This window comes from Delphinapterus leucas, chromosome 17, assembly GCF_059928025.1.
Source record: "Delphinapterus leucas isolate spDelLeu-1000000601 "Yukka" chromosome 17, BTC_Dleu_Yukka2, whole genome shotgun sequence".
Lineage (NCBI taxonomy): Eukaryota > Metazoa > Chordata > Mammalia > Artiodactyla > Monodontidae > Delphinapterus > Delphinapterus leucas.
Genome location: NC_143145.1, coordinates 57,316,584 through 57,343,649, shown reverse-complemented (window position 1 = coordinate 57,343,649; position 27,066 = coordinate 57,316,584). Strand labels below are relative to the sequence as shown.

Here is a 27,066-nt window from a genome sequence, read left to right as displayed (position 1 = left end):
ATCACACACAGAAGCATATGCATACACACTCACAAAAAGAGAAAAGGGGAATATATATATATATATATCGTTGCTCCCAAAGTCCACCTCCTAAATTTGGGATGATTCGTTGTCTATTCAGGTGTTCCACAGATGCAGGGTACAAGTTGATTGTGGAGATTTCATCCGCTGCTCCTGAGGCTGCTGGGAGAAATTTCCCTTTCTCCTGTTTGTTCACATAGCTCCCGGGTTTCAGCTTTGGATTTAGCCCCGCCTCTGCGTGTAGGTCGCCTGAGGGTGTCTGTTCTTCTCTCAGACAGGACGGGGTTAAAGGAGCAGCTGATTTGGGGGCTCTGGCTCACTCAGGCCGAGGGAGGGAGGGGTACGGATGCAGGGTGAGCCTGTGGCAGCAGAGGCCGGCGTGACATTGCACCAGCCTGAGGCGTGCCGTGTGTTCTCCCGGGGAAGTTGTCCCTGGATCACGGGACCCTGGCAGTGGCGGGCTGCACAGGCTCCCAGGAGTGGTGGTGTGGATAGTGACCTGTGCTCGCACACAGGCTTCTTGGTGGCGGCAGCAGCAGCCTTAGCGTCCCATGCCCGTCTCTGGGGTCCGCACTGATAGCCGCGGCTCGCACCCGTCGCTGGAGCTCCTTTAAGCCGTGCTCTTAATCCCCTCTCCTCGCGAACCCAGAAACAAAAGAGGGAAGAAAAAGTCTCTTGCCTCTTCGACCGGTCCAGACTTTTCCCCGGACTCCCTCCGGGCTAGCTGTGGCTTACTAGCCCCCTCAGGCTGTGTTCACTCTGCCAACCCCAGTCCTCTGCCTGGGATCTGACTGAAGCCAGAGCCTCAGCTCGCAGCCCCGCCTGCCCCGGCGAGTGAGCAGGCAAGCGTCTCGGGCTGGTGAGTGCTGGTCGGCACAGCTCCTCTGTGCAGGAACCTCTCCGCTTTGCCCTGGCACCCCTGTTGCTGCACTTTCCTCCATGGCTCTGGAGCTTCCACCCTCCGCCACCAGCAGTCTCCGCCCGTGAAGGGGCTTCCTAGTGTGTGGAAACCTTTCCTCCTTCACGGCTCCCTCCCACTGGTGCAGGTCCCGTCCCTGTTCTTTTGTCTCTGTTTTTTCTTTTTTACTTTTGCCCTACCCAGGTACGTGGGGAGTTTCTTGCCTTTTGGGAGGTCTAAGTCTCCTGCCAGCGTTCAGTAGGTGTTCTGTAGGAGTTGTTCCACATGTAGATGTATTTCTGATATATTTGTGGGGAGGAAGGTGATCTCCGCGTCTTACTCTTCCGCCATCTTGAAGCTTCTCTATGTTTTAATTCTTACAAACACTCACTATTGGTGATGGAGTTTAAAAGAAGATATACATACATTCAATTTAAGGTGAGTCAAAGAAGAGATGAAGAAAGTGACAAGCAGAAAATGAAATCCAATTTGAAAGATTTATAATCTTTAAATTATTTTCTGTAAAACAACTTTTAAAGTAAAAATATCATTAAAGAAATATTAAGCACCACTTTTTTGTGAGCAGAAGTACTTAGGAACTAAAACACAGGAATAGGAACCAAATTACAAGAATTATGGCCTGAGATACAGTGTAATGTTCATTATTGGCATTCTAGTCAGGATGGAAAGAGAATGAACGGGAGTTAAAGGACCAAATCTTCTGCTCTCCTCTCCTTTTTTTCCTACTTAATAACCTGAGTAGAGGAGAAATATAGTAAAGAAAAAAATGTGAGAAACTAGTGGAGATAAGGAAATAGAAAGAAACTGGGGTCATGGCTGGTGAGCATAATCCATCAGATCTGTTCCTTCCAAGGGAACATATCAGTAAATTTCTTCCTAACAGTACATCAATCATAGGTGAATCTAAGCAGATGGGCACCACTTTCTATTAACGTTCATGTGGGTTATTTTTAAAATATCTTTTTAGGGCTTCCCTGGTGGTGCAGTGGTTAAGAATCTGCCTGCCAATTCACAGAACACAGCTTCGAGCCCTGGTCTGGGAAGATCCCACATGCCGCGGAGTAGCTAAGCCCATGCACCACAACTACTGAGCCTGTGCTCTAGAGCCTGCGAGCCACAACTACTGAAGCCCATGTGCCTGGAGCCCGTACTCTGCAACAAGAGAAGCCACGACAATGAGAAACCCGTACACCACAATGAAGAGTAGCCCCCACTCGCCACAACTAGAGAAAGCCCACGCACAGCAACAAAGATCCAACGCAGCCAAAAACAAATAAATAAATAAAATAATTTTATTAAAAAAAAAATATATATATTTTTAATACCAGTGTTTATCCTTGTCAGCTAGCTAATATGGTTATGACTCACTTTATTATCAATTTACTTCACACCAAAAAAAGATTACTGCGATATAGTGGAGATAATTAGGCAAAATATGTGTTTCTTAACTAATTGACAAGAATGTGTAATTGATTTATCATTAATATTAAAAATCTAACACCACACGTTTCTCACTATTCCATTTAAAAGGTGAGACAAGTACACTTGATAACTATATATTCTCTCTCTCTCTCTCTCTCTATATATATATATATATATATTGCTTAAGCAAAATTCAAACTTTCATTCCCAATATTTCCCTTATTAATAGTAATAATAACAGAAATAGCCAACACATATATAGCACTGACTACATATGTACTAACATATAAATCTATTCTAAGCACTTTACATCTATTAGCTCATTTGATCTTCACAACAACCCTGTTAGGCAGATACTGTCATTATTTCTGTTTTACAAATGAAGAAACTGAGATACAGAGAAATTAAGAAGCAAGCCCAGAGTTACACAGTTAGTAAATGGCACAGCTGGGAGTGAAGGGCAGCCAGTATCGCTCCAGACTGTGCTCTTAACATTTACACTATGCTACTTTACAAAAGACTCATATAAATATGCATTCACATGCACACAAATGCTCTAAAAGTCTTAATTTTTACTAGTCAACTTATTCTGTTTCCTGTGCTTTTGCATATGTTGTTCTGTCTACTTAGAATGTGCTCATCTCCCATTCAGAAACTCCTACTCTTCCACCAAGTCACAGCACAAATGTCCCCTTCTCCAGGAAATCTGACCCAGCTTTCCTACACAGTGAGAGGCTCTCTTACCTTGTTCCATGGACTTTGAGCCATTTTTCCTATGTGTATCACAGCCTTCATATTTGAAGAGATACATAGTAATACGTGGACTGTCAGACAAGAGCACTAGATCCCTAAGAGCAGGGACACCGAGCATTTTTCATGTGGGTATTCCCCAAGCTGAGCTTGATTCCTGACATGAAGAAAGCCTAACCAGGAAGAAGGAAGGGGTGGAGACACACGAGCATGCGTCAAATGGTCTCCAGGAGAATTATGGATGAGACTCCAGCACAAGCCCTGCCACCATGCTGAAAGCCATTGTGATGGCATTGGTGACCAAGTAGATAAGCAAAGGTCTCCCTCACACAGTGGGGAAGAACTCTTTGCTCTCTTCCACCTCTTTCCACCATGTGCTGTGTCTTGTTACCCTGGTTGCTCCTCAGGCATTGCCAGGAGCACCTGGAATGGGGAACTGCCACCTCTATCCTGCAAAACCCAGTAAAATAAATGCAGCCTTTAAACCACCTGAATATTCCAGAATGTACCTAATTAATTCAGCAACTAAAAATATGAGTTATCTAATAGCCTACCATACCATAAATTAAAATTTGTATTCTATGCTCAATGCAGTGATGGTTGAGATCCATTTACTCATGTAGGTATAAATCAGAATCTCAATTTTTAAAAGCAATTTAGTTTTAAGAAATGCGATGTCTATGCTTACCTCTTTGTGATATCATATTGGAGATGGTTAAAAAAATATGACAGAATCCCAGCCTTCAAGGAGCCTACAATATCTTAGAAAGATGACACATAGATTAAATGTCAAAACAAAAGAAATTTATGGTAATCCTAAACAGTATTCAGAAAAGGAAAGAACAACAGTGGAATGGTCCTAAAAGCTTCATGAAAAGGAATGTATTTCACACTAAAATCAAGAAAAATTAAACATTAACATTATAGCTAATTTTTTGCCTAGACATGGGTGAGACTAGAGTACAGATCTGCCAGGTGTCTAGTAAAGTATCAGCTATTTATATTAAACATGTCTCTCTTCTTCACCATAAGAGATCTCTGGATGTTCTGATGCTATTTATTTCACTCTTCCATCTGACTTCTAGAGCAAAGAAGTGGTTCACACAATGTGTCACACCTGGAATTTCAGTTATAGACAACAGGACTTTTTAAAAAGACAATGCAAATCTATCATCTTATAGTTTTGCAGGTCAAAAGTCTGAAATGGATCTTAGGGACTAAAATCAAGGTGTCAGCAGAGCCATGTTCCTCTTAGAGATGGACTAAAAGCAAGGTGTCAGCAAAGCTGTGTTCCTTTCAGACGTTCTAGGGGAGAATCTGTTCCCTGCCTTTTCCTGCTTCTAGAGACCACCCACATTTCTTGGCTCGTTGTGACCCCTTCCTCCATCCTCAAAACACATTAATCCAACCTATCTTTCTGTCTTCACATGTCCTCTAACTTTGACCCTTCTTCCTCCCTGTTACATATAAAGATGCTTATGATCACATTGGGCCCACCCAGATAATCCAAGATAATCTCCTTATCTCAAAACCCTTAATTTAATCATGTCTGCAAATTTCCTTTTGTAAACTAGTATAAAGACCTGTAAACTAATATAGCCACAGATTCTGAGTATGAAGATGTGGACATCTTTGCCGGGTGTGTGGGAGGGGGGTGGCGGCATTATCCTGTCTATCACACCTATGCTTCCAGACTTGATGGTCACCCTGGTTTTTAAATAAAATTGATGCATTTAGAAATTACTGGACTTCTTGATAGGTATAGACAACAATATTATGACAGAAAAAACATGATGATACCCTTATCTGAGTCTATCGACATATGTTTCCTTGGTGTCATGGAATGAATGTTTGTGTCCCTCCGAAATTCATATATAGAAGTCCTAACCCCTAGTGTGGCTGTATTTGGAGATGAAATTTCTAAGGAAGTAATTATGGTTAAATGAGGTCATTATGGTGGGGCCCTGATCTGATAGGATTAGTGTCCTCATAAGAAAAAAACACCAGAGAGTTCATTCTCTCTTTCTCTGTATGCACACAAAGAAGAGGTCAAATGAGCACACAGTGAGATGGCAGCTGCCTGTGAGCCAAGAGAAGAGGCCTCAGAATGAAACCTACCTTGCTGGCATCTCGATCTTGGACTTCCTAGACTCTAGACCTGTGAGAAACAAATTTCTGTTGTTTAAGCCACCCAGTCTGTAGCATTTTGTTATGGCAGCTCAAGATGACTAAGACACTTGGTAATATTAAAAGAAAATGTTATTATGTAGACATGTGTGGCTGACAAGCATGGGGAAGAAGGCCAAGGGAATATAAATCCAAAAAGTTATTAAAAGCAGTTGCACTTCTGCTCTGTGGTATGTGCTTTCAGCACTCTGGGGCTACAGACAGGCAATTCCTCAAGAGACAGAGCGTGACATCATGGAGATATCAGTGCTCCATCCTGCCGCTGAGCCCCTCTTTTCAGTATGTGCGTATACTCTTCTCTTTTGGAGTGTTTTGCTTTTGAAACGCAGCACCTCTATCTTTTTCATCATCACCCTTGGGCTTCGGGGGTCATTCTGTCTTGATCCCAGAGAGCAGTGAGTATTTGCCACAGCATTCTTATCACCACCACCCCACGGGTCAGCAGAGAGGGGTGGGAGTGAAGGCCCAGCTCACCTGCCTCAGGCTGGAACAACGCTGTGGGATGAGGCTCACCTCCATGGCCTTGGCCTCCTCCCCTATCCATCCTGCTTCCCTCACTCCCTCACCTGTGTCCATGGGAGTCTATCCTTAATAAATTACTTGTACGTGAACCCTCTTCTCAGGGCTGCCTTCTGAGGAACCTGATGTTAGAAACCCTCTGAATTAAACCTGACAAAAGGACCTCTTAATAGAATAACTGTTTATTATTTTTGCACATTAAAAAAGGCATTGTGATATCTAGTTCAAATGTGGCCCCAATGGACCAGGCCCCCTGGAGCCACACTTTATGTGGTCTCCTTGCACGTGGAACCTGGGTTGATCCAGCACTCACAGTAGCCAATAGAATGAGGCAAAAGTGATGCTGTGCCATTTCCAAGCCCAGCCTTGAAGAGGACTGGCGACTTCTTGTCTCCCTCTTGGAATACTGCCTTTTGGAAAGCTTAAGCCGCCATGTAAAACGTCTGACTGCCCTGCTGAAGAGAGCACGTGGAGAAACCCCATGAAGAGAAAAGGGCCCTGAGATGTACAGAGAGAGGAGAGAGAAAAAGGCGGAGTGGTCCCAGTGACCTAGTTAATCCAGCTTTCCCACCAAGAGGTCAGCCATTTGAGGGGTCATCAAGGCTATTCCATCGCAGTCAAGAACCAGATGACTGCAACATCATGTGAAGCAGAAGTGTCACCAAGCTGAGCCCTGTCAACCCACAGAATCATGAGTCATGATAAAATGGTTGTTATTTTAAGGCATTAGGTTTAGGGAAGGTTTGTTATTCGGCAATAGATAACCAAAACAGAAATATATGTTCTTTGTAAACAAAACCAAAACAGAAATACAGATATACTCAAACTATAAAGGGGAAAACCAAAATGGTACATAATCCATAAACCGGGAGATAAGCTCTGTTAACATTATACTGCATTACACTGTATTTCCTCAAAGACTTTTTCCTATGCATACATTTTCCCACATGATTTGTGTTAATACCGTGTACACAATTTGTATTCTGTTTGTTTGTTTGTTTTAATTTGGCAGTATATCGGAAATATTTTCCAATACCCTTATAATTTTTAAACATGAATAATTTAGGGACTACCATATGAATGTTCAATAATTTATTCAAACATTTTCTTAGCGCTCCTTTCAATTGTCCACCTTTGTAGTATAGCCCAGATGAGCCTCTTGACACTGAAATCTTTGCTGCATCTGAGATTATTTCCTTAGATTCTTAAAAGTGGAATTAGTAGATCAAAATACATAAACTTTTAAAAGTTCTAGATGTATCTTTTCAAACTACTTTCCAAGAAATCTACAACAATTTATCCTCTACCAGTAGTGAATAACAGGGCTAATCTCTTAGTATTCTTAGCAGCAATGAGTAGAATTAAGTTGAGTGTTTTTTTTTTTTTAATCTTTATCAGTTTGAAAGACAAAGAAAAGATATTGTTGTCTTCATTTGCGTTTCTTTGGTCATTAGTGAAGCTAGACATTTTTTTCAAGCTTTTAATAATCAGTGGTTTACATTGTCTGTGAATTCTTCCCATCCTTTCCTATCTCCCTATGTAATTCTCAGTTCTCAATTGTCAATTTGTATCAGTTTTTTAAAAATTATGTACATATACTATAAGATGTTAAATCTTGGGGCTTCCCTGGTGGCGCAGTGGTTGAGAGTCCGCCTGCTGATGCGGGGGACGCGGGTTCATGCCCCGGTCCGGGAAGATCCCACATGCCACGGAGCGGCTGGGCCCGTGAGCCATGGCCGCTGAGCCTGCGCATCCAGAGCCTGTGCTCTGCAACGGGAGAGGCCACTGCAGTGAGAGGCCCGTGTACCAAAAAAAAAAAAAAAGAAAAAGATATTAAATCTGTCAGAGTATAGACAATATTATTTTTCAATTTGTTATTTAGCTTTCAATTTTGCTTAAGATGTTATACATATAGATGTTACACTTTAAGTAGGTAAAATCAAACTATCCATACTTTTCTTTATATGGGAAAAAAAGCCCTTTTATAGTTAAACATAAAATAAATTTGCTCAACAGGAAGTGAATTTCCTATTTTGTCAGGCTTCCCACAGAGAAGTATTGGTAACTTTCCTTCCTTAAACAAAACAAAAAAGTTAACACATTCGTAAACACTGGGAGTTCCAAGTTTAAACAATGGATAAATATTGTACACAAACTGTGAAGTTAAACATTTCACTGAGGAAACACTACATCTCAAAAAGGGTGTGGATCATCTAGAATCAAGGCAGAAAATCTCTCATCAAACACCCAAGCAGCATGCTGAGCCTCTGAGTACACATTAATCTACTCAGCTGGCTCAGGCTCTGCATGATGATTGGAGAAACAACAGCAAACTCACTCATCTACTTGATTGTCAATGTCATGGGCTAACCACAGACAACTCAGTAATCGAGGCTCTTGCTACCTTGAGACCAGGGGCTCTCAGCCAGGGGTGATTTTGCCCCCTTGGGGACATTTAACAATGTCTGGAGACAGGGCTTCCCTGGTGGCGCAGTGGTGAAGAATCCGCCTGCCAATGCAGTTCGAGCCCTGGTCCAGGAAGTTCCCAGCAAATAAGCCTGTGCGCCACAACTACTGACCCTGCGCTCTAGAGCCCATGAGCCACAACTACTGAAGCCCGCGTGCCTAGAGCCCATGCTTGGCAACAAGAGAAGCCACTGTGATGAGAAACCCGTGCACCACAACGAAGAGTAGCCCCCGCTCGCTGCAACCAGAGAAAAGCCCACGCGCAGCAACAAACACCCAACGCAGCCAAAAAATAAAATTAAAATAAAAATAGTTCTTTAAAAAAAAAACAGTGTCTGGAGACAATTTTGATTGTCACAACTGGGGGAAGGTGTGTATCTAGTGTAGCTACTAGAATTCAGTATCTACCAGTATCTGCTAGTAGTGTACCTACTGGTACCTAGTTGGTAGAGGCCAGGGATGCTGTTAAACATCCTACAATGCACAGGACAGTCCTACCCCATCACCTCTTCCCACCCCACCCCCAATAAAGAATCATCTAGCCCTAAACGGCAATAGCGCTAAGGTTGAGAAACTCTATTCAAGACCAAGGCAATAGAAAGAAAGTGAGCTCTTACATCTCCTCTGTAATTATATTTGCCTTTCAGAATCGTCCTGTAAATTCTCATATGGCTTTCACCATCAAAAGGCAGGAATCTATGAAGTAAAACATGTGATTAGGCCTTAAAAGCCCACATGTCAACTGCACTAGTGTAAGGTTTCCTTAGCAAAATCTCGGAGGCTATTTATTCTGGGGTCCCACAGAGCATACTCACTGTACAGTCACCACTTTTGTTCCCAGAGTTGCCAACCCAAAATCTGTGATAAAAAATTTTGACTCTGCACCTGGGTGATGACATAAGAGATTTTCGGGCTTTAGGTCCCTGTGAGTTATTTTCAATGCGTTGCAAATACCTCATGCCATCACCAACCATGTGGAGGATTCTGACAGCATCCTGCTCTGTAAAGTATCCCTGAGAGATGAGTCCATCAAAGAATTCCCCTCCTGTAGCCAGCTCCATCACCATGTAAACTTGATCTTGGATCTCATAGATCTCCAGGAGCTGGACCATGTAATGATAGCTAACCCACCGCAGGATGGAGAACTCAGATTCACACGCCTCTCTGCCTTCTCTCATTCTGGTTTCCATCACTTTTATTGCAAAAGGTTTCTTGGTGGTCTTCTGCTCCATTCTGACAAACTTGCTGAAACTGCCTGTCCTGATAAGAGCCTTGATATCATATCTGTTGGAAGAAAGACCAAATAAATCTGTTACCCTCTGAAGTGATGATTTTTAAAATTATTTAATTAGATGCTTTATATCATCCTTTCGAGCTTTATATTCCCCCCATCCAATTTCCTTGCATAACTGTGTTCATTATTTTTGAAAGTTACCCCAAAACTTCTTTTGAAATGGAGGCAAGTGATATAAAAGTAATTAGTTGGTAGAAAGACAAATAACCTTAATAACAATAGCTACCATTTATTACACATTTATTTTGTGCCAGGAATTTTATTTTTTTTAAATCCTATCCTATAAAATTCCTGCTGGGTGGTATTAAAAAGTTAAGTGATTTCCCAAGGCCACACAGATTGTATTGATAGTTGCAATAGATGGGATTTAAATCCAATTCCTTCAAATGCATTTCTCCAAAATTTCCTTGAAGAATTTTGGGACCTCCATCTACCATTTTCTTTCCTCCCTCCAACTCTTGTTTTTATCATTCTGCAACAGCAACCACCAAACCAGGTGGAGAGAATAAAAAAGAAGTTTAGTCCTATTTATAACTTCTCCAAAGATGGAGGAAACCATATCAGGAGACAGGGTACGAAGAGTAGGCTTCCTCATGTTGCTAGACTGTGAGCTCTCAGTCCCAGGCATAACTCATATCTCACCCAAGGTATCACCCCAAATCGCTCCTCAGTAGATGTACCATTGCGAAAGTCAGCATGGTTGCGCTATTATAAGTGCAGCTTTCAGAAGACAGGTGGAGATGGTGTCAGGACCCCCTTGCAGCCAGCAGCTCTCAATAGATCCCCCTACCTGACGCCACTGCGCTTGCAATTTTACACAGCCAACAAAATTTTAACCTGGGATGTATGTCAGTAATGTGTAAAGTAATCATCTCTCAGAAAGACCAGGAAGTCAGCTAGGATTTCAAAGGCTAGGGATCTTAAACTTTAGTTACCTGTGTTAATGTCTATGTAAATTTAAGAATCCTATTAAAATTTAACCTTCTAACTTTATTTAAGAAATGTTGAGAAAGTGCTTGACTTAGAATCATGATTTTAAGCTGGAAAGAATATTAGAGAATGATTTAATCCAACCCCTCATTTTACAAATGAAGACATTTGAAGATCAGGTTAGCTGATTGGTTGTTTAATTTGTGGAGTGAGGATTAGAACCCAGGTCTCCTTACTTGCATCATAATTTGGTGCTTTTCCCACTTTACTAAAACTTCTCCCAGGTAAGAACGCCAGCGAATGGCATGCACTCAAGGAGGACACAGGGAGAAGGTAATTCAAGTCACATATTGAATACCAAAGATTCAAATGCAAATATCAATCTGTACTATAAACAGCCTTACTTCTTTTTGCTGAGTTTATTCTTCCTGTAGTTTTTTTCATTTGTCTACTTACTTATTCCTTATATTCCTGTGTTTACTGAATAAAAATGGCATTTGGCTGTACCAGCTTACAGAAAATAGCTTTGTTCTATACGGTGCATTTAATTTTCTGGCCAATTACCTTATCAAAACAGATAGCAATTTAGTAATCTTAAATGGATTCTGTCCCCTCTTCTCTTTGCAACTCTGCTTTTTTTATTCACATGCACTCCCAGTGTGATTTTGAAGATAATCACAGGCATTTCAAATTCTGTTGCTTTGCAGACCAACACATTACCTCTAATGTGGAGGAGAGCACTTTGCAAATACTAGTTTATGACTATGCCCTCAAAACCGCAGGAAAATTCATTTGCTCGTGGGATTAATCATCAGCTATCAGACGAATCACCATTTCTGAGGAGCTACACTCTCACTCAAATAAAAGGAGTGGTATTCAACACTGTTATAAGCCTTCAAAAACCAAATGCTTAAAAAAATGTCAGTAATTTGGCATTGGAAGAAACAGTAAGCTTTAAGCCAAAATTTATAGTGCAAATAAATGCTTTCAGATAACAAACGTCCCACAACAAAAGCCTGAAGCTGTGGCCTTGCTTGTGAACCCTTGATAGCCATGGATGGTGACTATTTTTATGAGGATGGTGACAATTTTTATGACAATGGTGACTATTTTTATGACTTGGGTGACTATATCTTGTGTAGCGCCTGGCACAGAGGGGACAGCAATAAATGTTGAATGAGAGAATCATTCACTGAATGAATATTATTTCCAAATTATCGCCTTATTTTGAAAACATTAAGAATGGAATCAGGCATGGGAGGATGCATCTACAAGGCCAACCCACCTCCTCCATTTCCACCCTCCACTCCCACCCTCTCACAAAGCAGCCTCAAAGTCAGGTTTGTAGGTCATGCAATTTTACATCATCCCAGAGATTATAAGAAACAAAATTATTACTTTGACCTCAGCTGCCACAAACTGAACATGATAAAAAAAATGAAACATGGAAACAATAATAATATCGCAACCGGTTTGACAGAAGCAATTGTAATGAACTCCCAAGAAGAAAGTGAATATAGTCAGACTTAAATTCTATCATCTATCATTTGGGCTCACAATGGAGAGGAAAGACGACTGTGTCCTAGACCCATTTCTGTCACCAACTTGGATAAGTCACTTAATCTTTTGGGGCTCAATTCTCATTGGTTAAGGAAGAGCCTTTAGTTAGTCTCTAAAGCTTTCCAATATTGAGATCCTCTACTTCTATGACTTTGTCATAATCTAAGGGCCTGGGACTAACCCGGAGGTGGAGGTTATGAGGGTGGATAAAGACTAGACCAGACCCCCTGGCCACAGATGACCAGAGATGCCACCCAATCAATTCAGTCTTGACAAGACCCCATATCCCCTCTGATTCAAGTTCAGTTGCATCAGCCAACTTTGCTCTTCTCTAAGTTTAGCAGATACTAGACTAATCCTCAAGTCATCCTTGTACCAGAATTTCCCAAGGATGCCAGGAAATGGCTCTGCATAGACTCTGGTCAGAACACTGTGATGAGGTGAGCGTATAATCCTAGGACTAGAAGTGTCCCTGAGAATCCAGTCAAGCCACCTACCACCGTGTCCAACCAAACGCTGCAGAGTGGAGGGGATTCCATGATGTCCTTCCTCCACCTGGCCAACGTGGGGCACCCTGAGGAAATTCTTTCTCGGGCCAACCAACCGGCCAGACTTCCTTGTTCATTTCTTACATGGTCATCTTATGAAGACAATAACAGTATCTACATGAGGACCTGCACCATGCACTGTGCAGCATCATTTACATATATTACTTAATCATCCTCACAGCATTCTTACGAGGCAGCTATTATTATTATTCCCATTTTACAGAGGTGGAAATTGAGGAAGGAAAAAGGCTAAGGAACATTCCCAATGACACACAATAGAAAAGACAGGAGTGGATCTCAAGTCTGGTTGATTCAAAGCCCTGTTTCTATTACCACTAATTATGATCTCCTTTTCTAGAACGTAACAGAAGATCCTTCACACACCCCAGCTCCAGTGTATGTATTGCAAGTCCCCCCAGGGCTCTGAGGTCAGGAATTCTCTCCCTCTCCTCCCTGCGGCTCCTTCTACTTCTTCAGTCTTTTTTGGCTGCATTTTTATCTTTGGCTGCATTGGGTCTTCATTGCTGTGTGCGGGCTTTCTCTAGTTTCAGCAAGTGGGGGCTACTCTTTGTTGCGGTGTGCGGGCTTCTCATTGCGGTGGCTTCTCTTGTTGCAGAGCATGGGCTCTGGGTGCGCGGGCTTCAGTAGTTGTGGCTCGCGAGCTCTAGAGCACAGGCTCAGTAGTTGTGGCGAACGGGCTTAGTTGCTCCGTGGCATGTGGGATCTTCCCGGACGAGGGCTCGAACCCGTGTCCCCTGTATTGGCAGGCGGATTCTTAACCACTGCGTCACCAGGGAAGCCCCTACTTCTTCAGTCTTGAACTTTCCCTATCTTCTGCACTTCCCCCCTCTTTCAAAGAGAAATTGCACTGGACACTTGCTAAAAACATCAAGGAAGACTTTATTCCAGACTATTGCAAGAGGGGTCAAAATTACTGCGATGGGAGAGACTGAACTCAACTGTTGAAACACAAGGCAAGAGAGTTGTAAGGCTGGAGTGAACTTGTAGGAAATTACTCAAGAGCATTAGGGGAGGAAGGGGTGTCATGGAAGTGAGATTCCTACCCTCCCACAGACACTGGTAGATAGAGCCTCGATCTTTCTTTGATTACATTTCAAAAGGTTGGCGCCCAGGTCCTTGAGAAAGACATTCCTGGGTTGTAAAAGATTTACATCTCAAAGGGCAGAGACGATTTAGGGAGGACTTAGGCCTTTGATCAGAAAGAAGCGTAAGGTCGGGTCAAGTCGAGGGGAACTCTAAGGGCGCCTCGGTCAGCGGTTCACCTTGCTCAGCCCAGCCCCTCCGCCTGCGGTTCACGTCCCGCTTTACCTGGGGAGGACCCGGGGTCGAACTTGGCGCGGAGGCGGGCCACCTGCATCCTTAGAGACTCCGGGGCGGCCTTGGCCTTGACTCTCCCGCTCGACCCGGGCCGGCGCGGGCGGCTGGCGCCACAACCCATGGCCACGGCAGGGAGCGGGGCCCGAGGCTCCCGGTACCGGCGCCCACTTATCCCCGGCTAGCAGAGGGGGCAGAACTGAGCCCCCGGCCCAGGGGCCCTCGTTAGAAAGAAGGCCCGGCCTACAGTCCGGCCGCCTTGATCCGCACTGACCACTTATCCATAGTAGAGCTTGACTGGTAAAAACAAAGTGGGCGAGAAGTCAGGAGCCTGGGCTTAATTCTCAAGGGCTCAGTTTTCTCACCTGTGAAATGAGGACGTGAACATATAAAGTTAAATAGTTTATAAAGGAGATCTTCCTTCTAAAGGACTTTTATGTCTCCAAGGCAGAGCACACTCATATCCAGATGATATGAACATTAAATATAATATTTTTAAGCTCTAAGAGCTTATAATATTTAAAGTATAAAATATCACTGTCCTCTACTGCATTAATTGAGCACACTAGTCTGTGTCTGGCACTCCACTAACTCCTACATCTGTAAGAGACATGAGCCTCACCCTCTGAGTGATGCATCTGAGACAGAAAAACTCTGTCTAGAACCCATCCCAATACACTTTGCAAATGCAAGGGTAAAATCTGTGGGGGAAAAAAATAGTATTAATTATGTATAATATTAATTATTAATTGTAATTATTATATGATATATCATCTATTTTATCTATTTCATCCTTGTGTTCATAATTATTTATACATGAGTATATGCTATACATATCGTTTTAGTAAATGATATTTTATGTATTGGTCAGATATCAATATATTGATTATGTATAATTTACATTGATAACTTTTATATAATTGATGTGTGGGGAGTGAAATTCAGTCAAAACCAGCCAGGCACGTCAAGATCAGGTACCCCTCAGAGGCTGAGGAGCCAGAAGTGAGGGCCAAGTCTCCCAGTCTAGTGCTCTTTCAATGGTCGTATCCTTTCTAATTTTGTTTAATGTTTAGTTTGGCTTAACAGAGACCATCTGTGATGAGTCAATTAGTCATGGATTTGCCCAGAAGAACTGTACTTTGAAGGAAAATGTAAAATACAGCTTGGGTTTAGCTTAGAGAAAATGAGCCCATCCTGCAAAGGGAGCTTAAGTGCCAAATAGTAGACTTTTCATGAAAAAGAACCCTCAAGATTCGCCAGGTACTGGGAAACAAAGAGAGAAAGTTGGCTGTAAGCAGGTGAAGAATTCGTGCTTTTGTGTAGCAAGTTTTTAACTAATTTTCAGAACAGGCAAAATAAGCAGAATGGAAAAGAGAAGAAAAGGGAGGAGATGGAGAGAAGTAAAGCGTTCAGGTGCTGCTGAAAGAGCAAGCTCTCCTGTTCAGGGAGCACAGGGCTGTGATGATACATGCGGCCCAGCAGATAGGAAGCATCTACCGTGAATCCTGGCCCTGGGCAGCGGTGACGGCCTGCCTCAGTCCCGCGAGGCAGTCCCTCTAGGCAGCTGGCCACCCAGCAGGGAGAGCTTTGTCAAGAGCCTCCTGCTAAGCCTGAATTTTCCTTGAAAATTGTCTAAAACAAACACTGGTTTTTAAGGTCTTTAGAAATGAAAACAGTAAATAGAAACCACTGATTAGTTCTCTTTTGGAAAGCACCAACAATTAAATGGAAGTGTTGTTGACAATATAAATTCCGTTCCAGGAGACAAAATTTACTTATGCATTCGAAACTTTTAAGGGTTTTCACCAAGCTTTAAAATGTTAAAATGTTAACCACACATCTTCAGTGTGTTCTTTTAGCCCAACGAACCCCTCCAAAAGGATCAGTAACATGTAGAATAGCATCCTACTGCAGGGTCTCCTGTGTGTATTTCTCTTTATTGTGCATAATTGCCTCATTGTTTTGGAGGCCACACAAACATTGTTTGGGACCACATGCTACTTACACATTAATTATTTATAGTTATTTAAATTATATATTTTATCTTAATTGAAGTAATAAAATTGTTCAAGTAAGTTTTAGACTTAAGGCCCATTTTAAATGAACTTTTATTTTTATGTCCTTGTGTTTAGTGCCTATAAATGGCTTCCTGTAACACACCAGTTGAAGAAATGAAAATGGTGTTCAACATCTGATTCTGCGCTAAACTTTACTCTAGTGATGTTTTCTGAAGAGTATTAAATAAATTGAACCTCCAGTTTCTAAAGAAAAAGAACTTACCTCATCCTCAGCTCCCACTTATTACCCCAAAGTCGCAAATTCTCATTAAATAGTCAGCCATAATGTTCAAAACAATATGTAACGCATAGCTCCAATCACTCAGTGCTGGGTTCCCTCCTATATCCAGTTTTTAAAAAGCAGAGTTAGAAGGGCACATTGAGTCCTAGGCAATAGAGATTCTGAACCCATAGGAACTTCCTAGAATAACACTCTGGCTTATATGTCATAAATTGAGTCAACTAAGTAACTTGGTGTGTGAAAGATATACTCAACAAGTTATAATCCAGTCCCTAAAGAATATTGCACTGAAAGGATTTACAGAATAATGCCAAATCTAAAACTCATTAAAGACTTAGACTATCATTTAGGGAAAACTCATTTCTCTCTTACATGAATAATATTGGTGGAAAACAGAAAAATATTATGAATTTTTGTATTCTATTCTATTGTAAGTATTTAGTACATTTCAGTGAAAGAACGAGAGCAACGCAAGAAATTAGGGAGGTCTCAAGGAGTGATACACTGGGAAGCCCTACAATTCTATACTCTCTTCTTTAGATTAAGAAGAAAAAAATATAACCAAAAGGCATATTTAACAGATAAAAATGAAGAAGTTGCTTCATTTGGAATGAGTTTTTCTTGGAATAGCTGCAATTTTGTTGTTGTTTTTCAAGTTTTCCTTTTCTTTAGATCCCACCTACTGGGATTAATTTTCTCTAGAGTGATCTCATGCCTGAAACATCAGTTTGAAGGTGTAGGTGTTCATCTTATTGACTTCCTTTTCCCCAAGGTGCAGGGTTTGTGTTTGTAAAGACAATTAGCATGGGGCTCTTTTAAGCCAATTTCACATACAAAGTGAAGTGTGGAACCAACAGGGCAAAGCTCCTCTCTGAGCTTTCTTCTCATAAACCAATAATAAAGAACCCTAAGTAGGATGCCTTCGTGTGAAATTCCGAGATGAGAGAAATGTTCCTGCTACCCTTGGCAGACTATTTTTCATTATCATAACACCAAAAAAACCATAATAATTCAGACAAGTCAGTAAGAAATTTTCAATTACTGAAAATACTTTGTCTCCACTATAGTAGTGAATCATTCCTGTTAATTTGCATAGCTCTACATTTAGCACTGAAAAATAGAATATTTAGCTCTTGTAGAATTTCAAATTTTATAAGTTATCTTATAATTGCAAAAAAAGAAGATAAATGTTAGTATATAATAATAAATTGCAGGTAAGATCTCTGCTGTCAAGTAAAAACACAAATTTTGCTTTTTTTAATAGTAATGACTTAAAGAAGTCGACAGCCAACTGATGAGTGAAGTTTCCCTGATATTGTGCATAAATCAAAGAAGATAAAGTGAGAGTATTTCCATGATATTTTAGCTGATTTGCCTAAAAGCGTCTGTCTTTTCAAGTTGACAATTTGCATCCAAACCTTAAAAAAAAAATGATGATTAGAAATAGATTTAGTTACATGGAAAAATATTTACAATATATTTCAGGGTGGGGTAAAAAAACAAAACTCTATATAGTATGATCTCATTTGTAATCTCACTAATGAGATAAGTTCCCATGGTGTGGAAGAAAGTCTCCTGCCAAAAATCAAACAGCAAGGAACAGAGACTTGCTGACAACTATGTGACTGAACTTGGGAACAGATTCTCCACCACTAGCTGAGCCTCGAGATGACTACAGCCCCAGTTGACAGCTTGACTGCCACCTCAGGAGAGCTTGGCTCTGAAAGTAGACTTCCAAGTTCAAGTCCCGTTAACACCACTTACCAGTGCGGTGACCTTAGGAAAGTTACCTAGCCTCTCCATCACTCCAGCTTTCTTATCTATGAATTTGAAGTAATAATAACACAAATGTCATAGGGTTGCTGTGAATAACTCCATTCATGTAAAGCAGTTAGAACAGTACTTGGAACATTATAAATGCCCAATAAATATCATTATTGTAATATATTATATATAATAACTACATAGTACACTAAAAACTAACATAAGTAAATGGTTTTAAGGGGTTGTATTAGTTATCTCTTGTTTTATAACAAATCTCCCCTGAATTTAGTAGCTTTCAAACTTTAACAAAGTGAGCTGAGAAGCATCCCCTGTCTCTCAATAATAGGTCTGAGTATGCCCACCACACTTGGGCATCAGAGAGGTTACCTCTGCGAAAATGCACAGTTGGCTGGGCCCTCAGTCAGTCAGCTTCCTCTAGTAGGAGGTTCTCAAGGTGCAATTCTCATGACTGCCACAGATAATCAAGTATCAAGACAATTGTTATGAAAAGAAAACCATATTTGAATACTTAGATGAACTATTTTTAAATCAAGTATCAAGACAATTGTTATGAAAAAAAACCATATTTGAATACTTAGATGAACTATTTTTAAAAATCAAAACTTTTATTCCAAAAATATCTGCACAGTTTTCATAAACATTTCAAAAACCAGTTGCTTAGAGACTGATTTCTAACCTAAATAAATCAAAATTTTTTACAATTTACTGAAACATGTCCTGGATTTCCGTGCTGCCATGTTTAATTCAAGCAAGACTCTAAAAAAAGTTAACAGAGAAAAGAACCTTGGTTTTTGATTGACTTGTGGTTTCGGGGCATTTCCACAACCTGATACTTCTACCTGTTGTTCCCATACAAGCCTTTCTCTCCAGGGAAATAGCTTTCTCTTCCTAGGACACCATCAACTGCATCCTTGGCAATGCTTTTCTCTCTGACTGTTAGTCTGTGACCAATTTTCTCTCTCCAACATTTTGGAGAAACCTGCTATGGATTGAAATTGGAGGTCACAGTTTCCTTCCATATGTTAGTCTCAGAATGTGGGACACAGCCCTGTGCCCAAGAGGAGCCCATGGTCAAGCTGAAAAGCCAGCTGTGAAAGCTTTCAAGACTTAATCTCTTCACCAGGTCATCAACTCCTCTGGTGTCCAAATTTGTCAGGTGCCATTTGGCATCAGGAATAGCAGAGAATGTTTAAATCCAGATTTATTCTTCCATTATGTGAAGCTTTATTTCTGAAATGCTGTTTTGTTTCATTTTATTTTTTAAGACATTGCTTCTTGGTTTATTCACTTCAATTGCCACATACATGCTGGGTGCTTTCATGAAGTAGTAAATTTTTGGTGGGTGGGGGGGGAGTGCTTAGATTATTAAAATTATTATTATTAGTTTGTCCCTATATGTTTTGCCTTTAAAAATATTGAATATATAAGCATCTGCTGGAAAAATAGCTCAGATGAGGAGTTTGATAAATATTCAGACTTTATTTTTTTTTTATATTCAGACTTTAAGTGTGTTCACTAGTTTGATATTTTTATCTCATGCTTGATCTCAGCCATTACCAGAGGTTCTCAAACTATAATGTGCATAAAAATAACTCACGGGACTTCCCTGGTGGTGCAGTGGTTAAGAACCCGCCTGCCAATGCAGGGGACATGGGTTCGAGCCCTCGTCCGGGAAGATCCCACATGCCGCAGAGCAACTGGGCCCGCGTGCCATAACTACTGAGCCTGAGCTCTATAGCCCGTGAGCCACAACTACTGAAGCCCGTGCGCCTAGAGCCCATGCTCCGCAGTTAGAGAAGCCACCGCAATGAGAACCTCGCACACCGCAATGAGGGGTAGACCCTGCTCGCCGCAACTAGAGAAAGCCCGCGCGCAGCAACAAAGACCCAACTCAGCCAAAATTAAATAAATAAATAAACGTTAATTAAAAACACAAAAAGGCAAACTCAGGGAGCTAGTTAAAAATGTAAATTCCAGAACACTATTCCCAAAATTTTAGATTCATTGAGCCTGGGAAAAAGACCAAGAAGTTGCATTTTTAACAAACCAGTGTAAAGTGGTCTGTAAACTACAATTTGAAAATATTGTTTTAGACATTCAAATGTAAAAGTCATTAAAATTTAAATCAAAGAATCATAACCATATTCAGTGCTATTGCTCATAAATGGCAAAACTGGGCACCTAAACAGTAAATTCACAGACCCACCCAAATGCCATCATCTCCAGGGAAAACAGATATGAGGTAGCCAGCACCAGGAGAAGGGGAGAGAGAGAGAGAGAGCGAGAGCGCTGGGCAAGCTCTGAATGGCTTGGACAGTGGACAGCAGGGGAGCATCGGGTACTGATTATGGCAAAGGAGGTGCTTTACCAACCCTTCTGTTAATGTTTAGTTTTGTTGTTTTCCAATTTCAGAGGTAATACGTGATTAGCACAACCTTTTTGAAAACACAAAAAGAAAGCTGACTGTTAATAATAACTTTAATTTATGGACGTATATAAATACCTTTATTTTCATATTTGTATATTGTTATTTCCTAAAAATACCATGGTATATATAATTCAATGTAATTTTTTTCCACCGATCAGTATCCTTATTTCCCATGTCAAAAAAAAATATCTAAAAGATGATTTTAAGTGGCTAACCAGCATTCCATCGTGTAGATATTCCACAATTTAATTAAATATTCTTTTGTTATTGAATATTCAGTCCCACTGTGTGGTGGACATGGGATGAGCCACCACCATCCCCTTCAACACAGATATTTTAAATATTTGAGAGAAGTCTTTTAATTTTTTCCTTTATTGTTTCTGCCTTTTGCATTGAACTCAGAAAGGACTCCTACTCTGGATACATTGTGATGTTGAGATGCACTGTGTAATCAGCCTCTGTATTTTTTTTTTTTTTTTTTGCGGTACGCGGGCCTCTCACTGTTGTGGCCTCTCCCGTTGCGGAGCACAGGCTCCGGACGCGCAGGCTTAGCGGCCATGGCTCACGGGCCCAGCCGCTCCACGGCATGTGGGATCTTCCCGGACGGGGGCACGAACCCGTGTTCGCTGCATCGGCAGGCAGACTCTCAACCACTGCACCACCAGGGAAGCCCAGCCTTTGTATTTTTGATTGAACAGTTTCCCATTTTCTACCCATTTGAGATCACCAAAGCAAATTATATCTCAGGGTTCAAGAGTCATTAGACCTGGCTCTCACTGCGTTAGAAGTAGGGGAAAGTTACGGCCTCATTCTCCTCAAGTAAATCCCAACTCATCCAAATCTTTAACTTCCTGTCTTTTGTGACTTTGCAATTTGCCATTTTTCTCATTGACCCTATTTACCACTCTAGACCTCTGAAATCCCATATTGTGTTTTATTCAGTAGCCTGCTATCTAGTGGTTGAAATGGAGAAGTACAGGTATTTCCCCCCTAAAGAATAATCCCATTTCAGAATACAGCTCTAAGGTCACTCCAGTAATAACCTCATATTTGTATAAAACTATGAATAGCTTATAAATCACTTTTTAAATAGTAGAATTAATCATAAACCTAGAGTCAGAATATCTTTATTTTATCTCCAGATCTGCAATTACTGATTTGTAACTTCTGTTTTTTAAAAAAATTACTTAACTTTTTGAAGTTGGGCCTCCCTTTCTTTGAGGTAAGAAGGCTGTTTTTGATGTTCCTAAGCTCTTTATAATTTTCAATATGTTTTACAATTCTATTATATGTAGCATTTGGAGAACTCTTAAATCAAGAAATTTCTTTTTCAGATTCTTTAATGATTAGACACAAAAAGCCATGAATTCCTCCTTATTTCTTCAGCTGGTATGACAGTCTATCAAATTATCTCTGATAATATCCCTTCCTATTCTAAGACTATAAGGTTTGTTTGTATAAGACTCTCTCTGATTACAAATCTTTCTTCTGTGACATCTTTAATAATGTAAATATAATGTATAATAATGACCTCTATAATAATGTAAAATCACCTTTCTACCCAACAATTCATTTTTCTTAGTTCATATTTTCTAATAGAAGCAGTGTTCTCAGCATAACAATGCCATTTATTATTCCCACGGGTGAATTTTCCATCATTAGTTCATGTAATTACCATACAAGCTTACTGCTGTAGCAAGACAGGTCCTGGGATCTCTGCCATCAAGATAGAAAAAAATAGGGCTTCCCTCGTGGTGCAGTGGTTAAGAATCCGCCTGCCAATGTAGGGGACACGGGTTCGAGCCCAGGTCGGGGAAGACCCCACATGCTGCCGAGGAACTAAGCCCGTGCACCACAACTACTGAGCCTGTTCTCTAGAGCCCATGAGCCACAACTACTGAGCCCGGGTGCCACAGCTACTGAAGCCTGCACGCCTAAAGCCCGTGCTCCAAGAGAAGCCACCGCAATGAGAAGCCCGCACACTGCAATGAAGAGTAGCCCCCACTTGCCACAACTAGAGAAAACCTGGTGAAGCAACGAAGACCCAATGCAGCTGAAAATGAATAAATAAATAGACAGAAAAAAATAAAAATGAGAAACATTTGGAGGGCAGAAGAAAACATTGTAAGGTTATTACATTATAAAATACATGTGAATTCAAAAATATATAATTTCTTCAAGTGAGACATGAATATTTATACAATAGTATGATATACGAGTTTTATAGCTTTTTAAAATTAATGTTATAAATCAGAATTTCTCAAATACTATTCCAAAGAATACTACTTCTTCAGGTTGTTAAAGACATTAATTGCCCAAACGAAGGGAGTCTTTGTCCAATCAACTGTTTGGAAAATGCTGTTTTAAAGTTAAGTGGCTCTAATCACCAAAGGACTGCTCAGCGACTTCAGTATGTTAACATGCACTTTGTCCAGGGTGGGATGTACTATCTAACCTGTTTTTTCACAGAGCTTTTCTTTACCCCCACAGAACATCTCTTATGAAACTGTCGACTGAAAAGAAAACACACACACACACACACACACACACGCACACGCACACACACAGCTTAAGAGCACTGTTTCAGGTTTATTTTATTTTATTTTTTAGTTTTTTCATGTTTGAGAGACAAAGCTCTCTTCGTTTATTTGTCATGAGGATGGGGAATAGAACTGACAGGTCACAGGCATGTCTGCACATGGGGGTGCCAGAAGCTGGTATCCACCAGGCCCTCACTCTGCCAGGAGGCCTCTCTGGAAGGGGCTGCCAGCTCACAGGTGCCTTGGACACCCTTCATGCCAATCACAAAAAAGTCACGACTGTCCCATTCTTGCCAATCTGCCTGGGATCCAGGGGAAGAAAGCAGATAATCATCCTTCAGGGGACAGAGAAAAAGATGTCATCAGCTCCTGGGCTAATGCCTCACATTCCAAGACCCCGAGACAGGCATACCCACCATGGGCTCCCAGTCCAGCCTGCCTTAGCCCCCAGGCATTTTGCAAGCCTGCCTCACCGCATTAATGCTCTCCCCACAATCCCCAACAGGGCAGTGGGCATGGCAGGGATGGGATGGTGACTGCACATCAACATCGCCCTCCCAGGACAGACTCTCAGCATGGCAGCCTCCGTGGTCACTGTATGCTGTCTGTGGGCTCACAGGGGAGCCCTCTCTCCTCCGAACTGCAGGCCCCCTGGGGACATGTGCAGTGCTCCAGCCGCCTGTTTTCCCACAGCCGCCTGTTTTCCCAAAGCCTGGCTTAAGAAGGCCAAGCACAGGATGACTCCCACCCCCACCCCCACCCCCGTAATGTCTGTGGAGTGAGTGTGTCTCTCTCACAGAGATGCCAGTGAAGAAACAGGATACTTGGGATAACCTGGGGCCAAGGAGGTATATGTGACAACCTCAGTTTTCCCATCTGTAAATAGGCATAATGGAGGTATCTACCTCATGGGGATGGCATGTCCGCATGAGGGGTGTGGACACAGGGACAAAACTTCTAAGGATCAAATGGAATCATGCATGTGAGTTAACTATCGAGTATCTGGCACATGGTAAATTACGCATTACTTATCATTGTTAGAATTATTATCGCTCCCCAGCTTGAGGACCAGGTCTGAGCCCCGCCTGGAAGTGACCATTCTTCACCAGCCTTTCTGGGCCAATGAAGGCTCCATTCTGGAAGGTTCTTTCAAGCTTCTCATGCACTTAGTACTTCATAGGCATGGACTTGGCTCAGGAATATTTTTCACCTGGGAAGAAATGTTAACCTTGCCACAGAATCCCAGGTTTGGGAGCCGTAGGGGCTTCTTGGGAATCATTTAATCCATGCCTCTCTATTCACAGAAGAGAAGGGTACAAACCAGAGATGGTTCATTTCCGGGTTTGTCTGGATCCCCCAGCTGCTCGGGACCCAGAACCCAGGTCTCCAGACATTCAGTCCAATGCTCTTTCCACTACTCCGTGGCCCTCCTGGGAAACTTACGTGGAACCCAAAAGTCCCAGCCTCAGAACATACCCAGAATTCCTCCTGACCTGCTTGGAGAAGTTCTAGAAAATTACTCCTGTTTTCCTAGGATGTGGAGAAGTCTGAAGGCAGATGATAACTGGCTTTGGTTTTGTCAGGGTAACAACGTCCCACCCTGCCAGGTGCCAGGGCATGTACGGTATAGTGCCATCCCATGCAGTGCCCCCAGGGAGTGGTTAAAGACAGCCTTCCCACTTCACAGATGGAAACACTGAGGTCCAAGAGGCCACACCTTACCCAGGTGTCACAGGAACCACTGCAGAGCCAGGAATTCATTCAATTCCACCACCACTCTGAAAGTGGCTGCACCACGGAGGGTGGGGGGGGGCAGGGGGTCAATGGGCCCTGGGGCACCAGATCCTTCTTGCACAGGGTGAGAAATTTATTTTTTCCCCAAACTTAGGAGGGGCCTGAGGTGGGATCCCTGCTCCCGGCCGCGCAGCAGTCCCAAGAGGGTCCTCTCCCTGCCCCTACGCACCAGTCCTGGGCCAGCTCCAGCTCCTTGGTAAGGAACTCGAAGAGGCGGTGTGCCCATCACACCGATGGAGGAGGCCAGCAGCTACGCGCCGGGATCCGCCAAGTCGTTCACCGCTGTGGCCAGGCCGGACCGCACCGTCACGTTCACGCGCTGCGGGGACACGAAAGCTTAACCTGAAGCCGGTGTAGGCCGGGATCGTGCTGAGGACCGGGGCGCGCGGAGTGCGGGAGCGCGGGGTAGAGATGCGCTAGCCCCAGGGGATTAGAGCTGGGGGCACCGGCCGGGGTTACTGGAGGTCACGTCGGGGTCCTGACTGGGCAAGGCGACATGGAGTGGATGTGGGGGACGGGGCCGCGTGGTCACAGAGAACTGGAGGCCAGACTCGGCGTGCGGCGGGGCGGGCGGGCGCGGAAGGGTCGGGCTCACGGCTGGGGAGCCGGGGCGGGGACAGAGCCCGACCCAGGTCAGCCAACCTCCTCCCACCCGGTGCTCCCCGGCCCATGCTCACGTCCTCAGGCTTGCCCAGGGTGGCGGCAGTGGCCGCGCACAGCCGCTTCTCTGAGTCCGCGGGCACGCGGCCGGCAGGCAAGTTCAACGAACTGCCGAGTCCAGCGGGAAGCTGTGCGAAGGGCAGCAGCGGAGAAAGCTCAGTTTTATTTTATTTGGAAACCTTATTGAGGACTATAGCCTGGAGACATGAGGTACTGCTCTGAAGAGGTAGGGGAAGAGCCAGTATAAATATGAATTTGGGGCTGGGGAATACATGTAGTCATGCGAACATGTTGATAATAAGTTATTGCTAATCACAAAAGCAGATATCTCACGTCAATGAGTTTAGCGCCTTTCTATGTATGGGAAGGTGCAAGAATCTGGGGTCACTGAAATTCTTCCTTAGATATGCATCTTAACCATCTAGGGACCGTAATCCTAAACACAGAATGCTTCATCCTGTTTTTGCCATCCTGAATTCCCTGAATTCAGGGCGTAGAGTCGGTGGGTGACTGCAAATTCAGGGCGTAGAGTCGGTGGGTAACTGCAGTGGATTGCAACTTATCCCTTTGTGTAACTGGATGATAAACAACAGACACTCTGTTCTTTTTGTTTACAGACCCTTAAAACAAGAAAAGTTGCAGTGAACATGTAGGGTAAATGGGACCAGACTGTGAAATAACAGATGAAAACATTAAAAAAAAATTGCTATTTAGGAGGAAGAAAAGAAGGGCTTGCATTATGGTGAAGACCAGTGACGGTTTGGTGAGCCTTCAAGAGAGAGGAAGTAGGAGAACACCTTGGCACTTAATGAGATGTCCAAAAACATCTAACATACAACAGGAAGTCACTTGTGGAAGCTGCAGTGCGACTTTTTTTAATGAAAAATTTATAGGTAATGTATGTTAAAGAGAAAAACCACAGGCCCCCAATGGCACCACTTTTGCTAAAGCCCATGGTACCACCTAGATTTCATAGCTAACCTAGCTGCAGTTTCAACCTGCCTCAGAAATGTAATCTTAATCACGCAGTTGGAATTTTCTAGTCAGCATGTTGGCCTTCTCCCCACCCCACCCCCACCCCCCCATTCCAAAGGAAGAAGGCGCAGTCTGCATGATAAAACTCTCTGGGTCTCTTCCCTCCAAAAATAAGTTGTCCTGGCCCAAAATAATCCTTTCTTTTCTTTTACTAATGACTTCCTCTCCCCACCCTTCTTTCTATAAAAGCCTTCTTCGTGTACCACTCCTGGGAGGGCTCTTGTAGTTACCAGATGGGATGCTTCCTGGTTCATGAATTGTTGAATAAAGCCTTCAGATTTACTCTGTTGAATTGTTCTTTGACAGGTAAATTAAGTGAAAAGGTGCTTGCTGTAATGTTATGATGACCCCTTGTGGTTCAAAACCAAAATGACCCTTTGAAAAATTAATCCTGGCACCATGAGCAGCAAATATCTTGGAGTTTAAATAACATTCTTTCAATGTTCCCCAAACTATTGTCAGTGGTTATCTCTTCAGAGTGGTTTTAGAGGGACTTTCATCTCATATATTCCTGTAATAATTTTTGCAAAAAGTATGCATTGCCCTGGTAAGCAGAGCAGAAAACGATACAGACT

At 42.4% G+C, this 27,066-nt stretch overlaps 1 protein-coding gene and 1 pseudogene across 1 annotated transcript; both read right to left on the bottom strand.

Moving 5' to 3' along the window:
- Nucleotides 1-8,643: 8,643 nt before the first annotated feature.
- Nucleotides 8,644-14,075, bottom strand: PSKH2 (protein serine kinase H2). Its single transcript, XM_089898593.1, is given in 4 exon segments — nucleotides 8,644-9,128; nucleotides 9,131-9,230; nucleotides 9,232-9,617; nucleotides 13,946-14,075. Coding segments are annotated over 4 exon segments (900 nt in total). The 3' UTR covers nucleotides 8,644-8,844.
- Nucleotides 14,076-23,148: 9,073 nt separating this feature from the next.
- On the bottom strand, nucleotides 23,149-26,745 carry LOC115803819 (D-dopachrome decarboxylase-like; annotated as a pseudogene).
- Nucleotides 26,746-27,066: the final 321 nt, after the last annotated feature.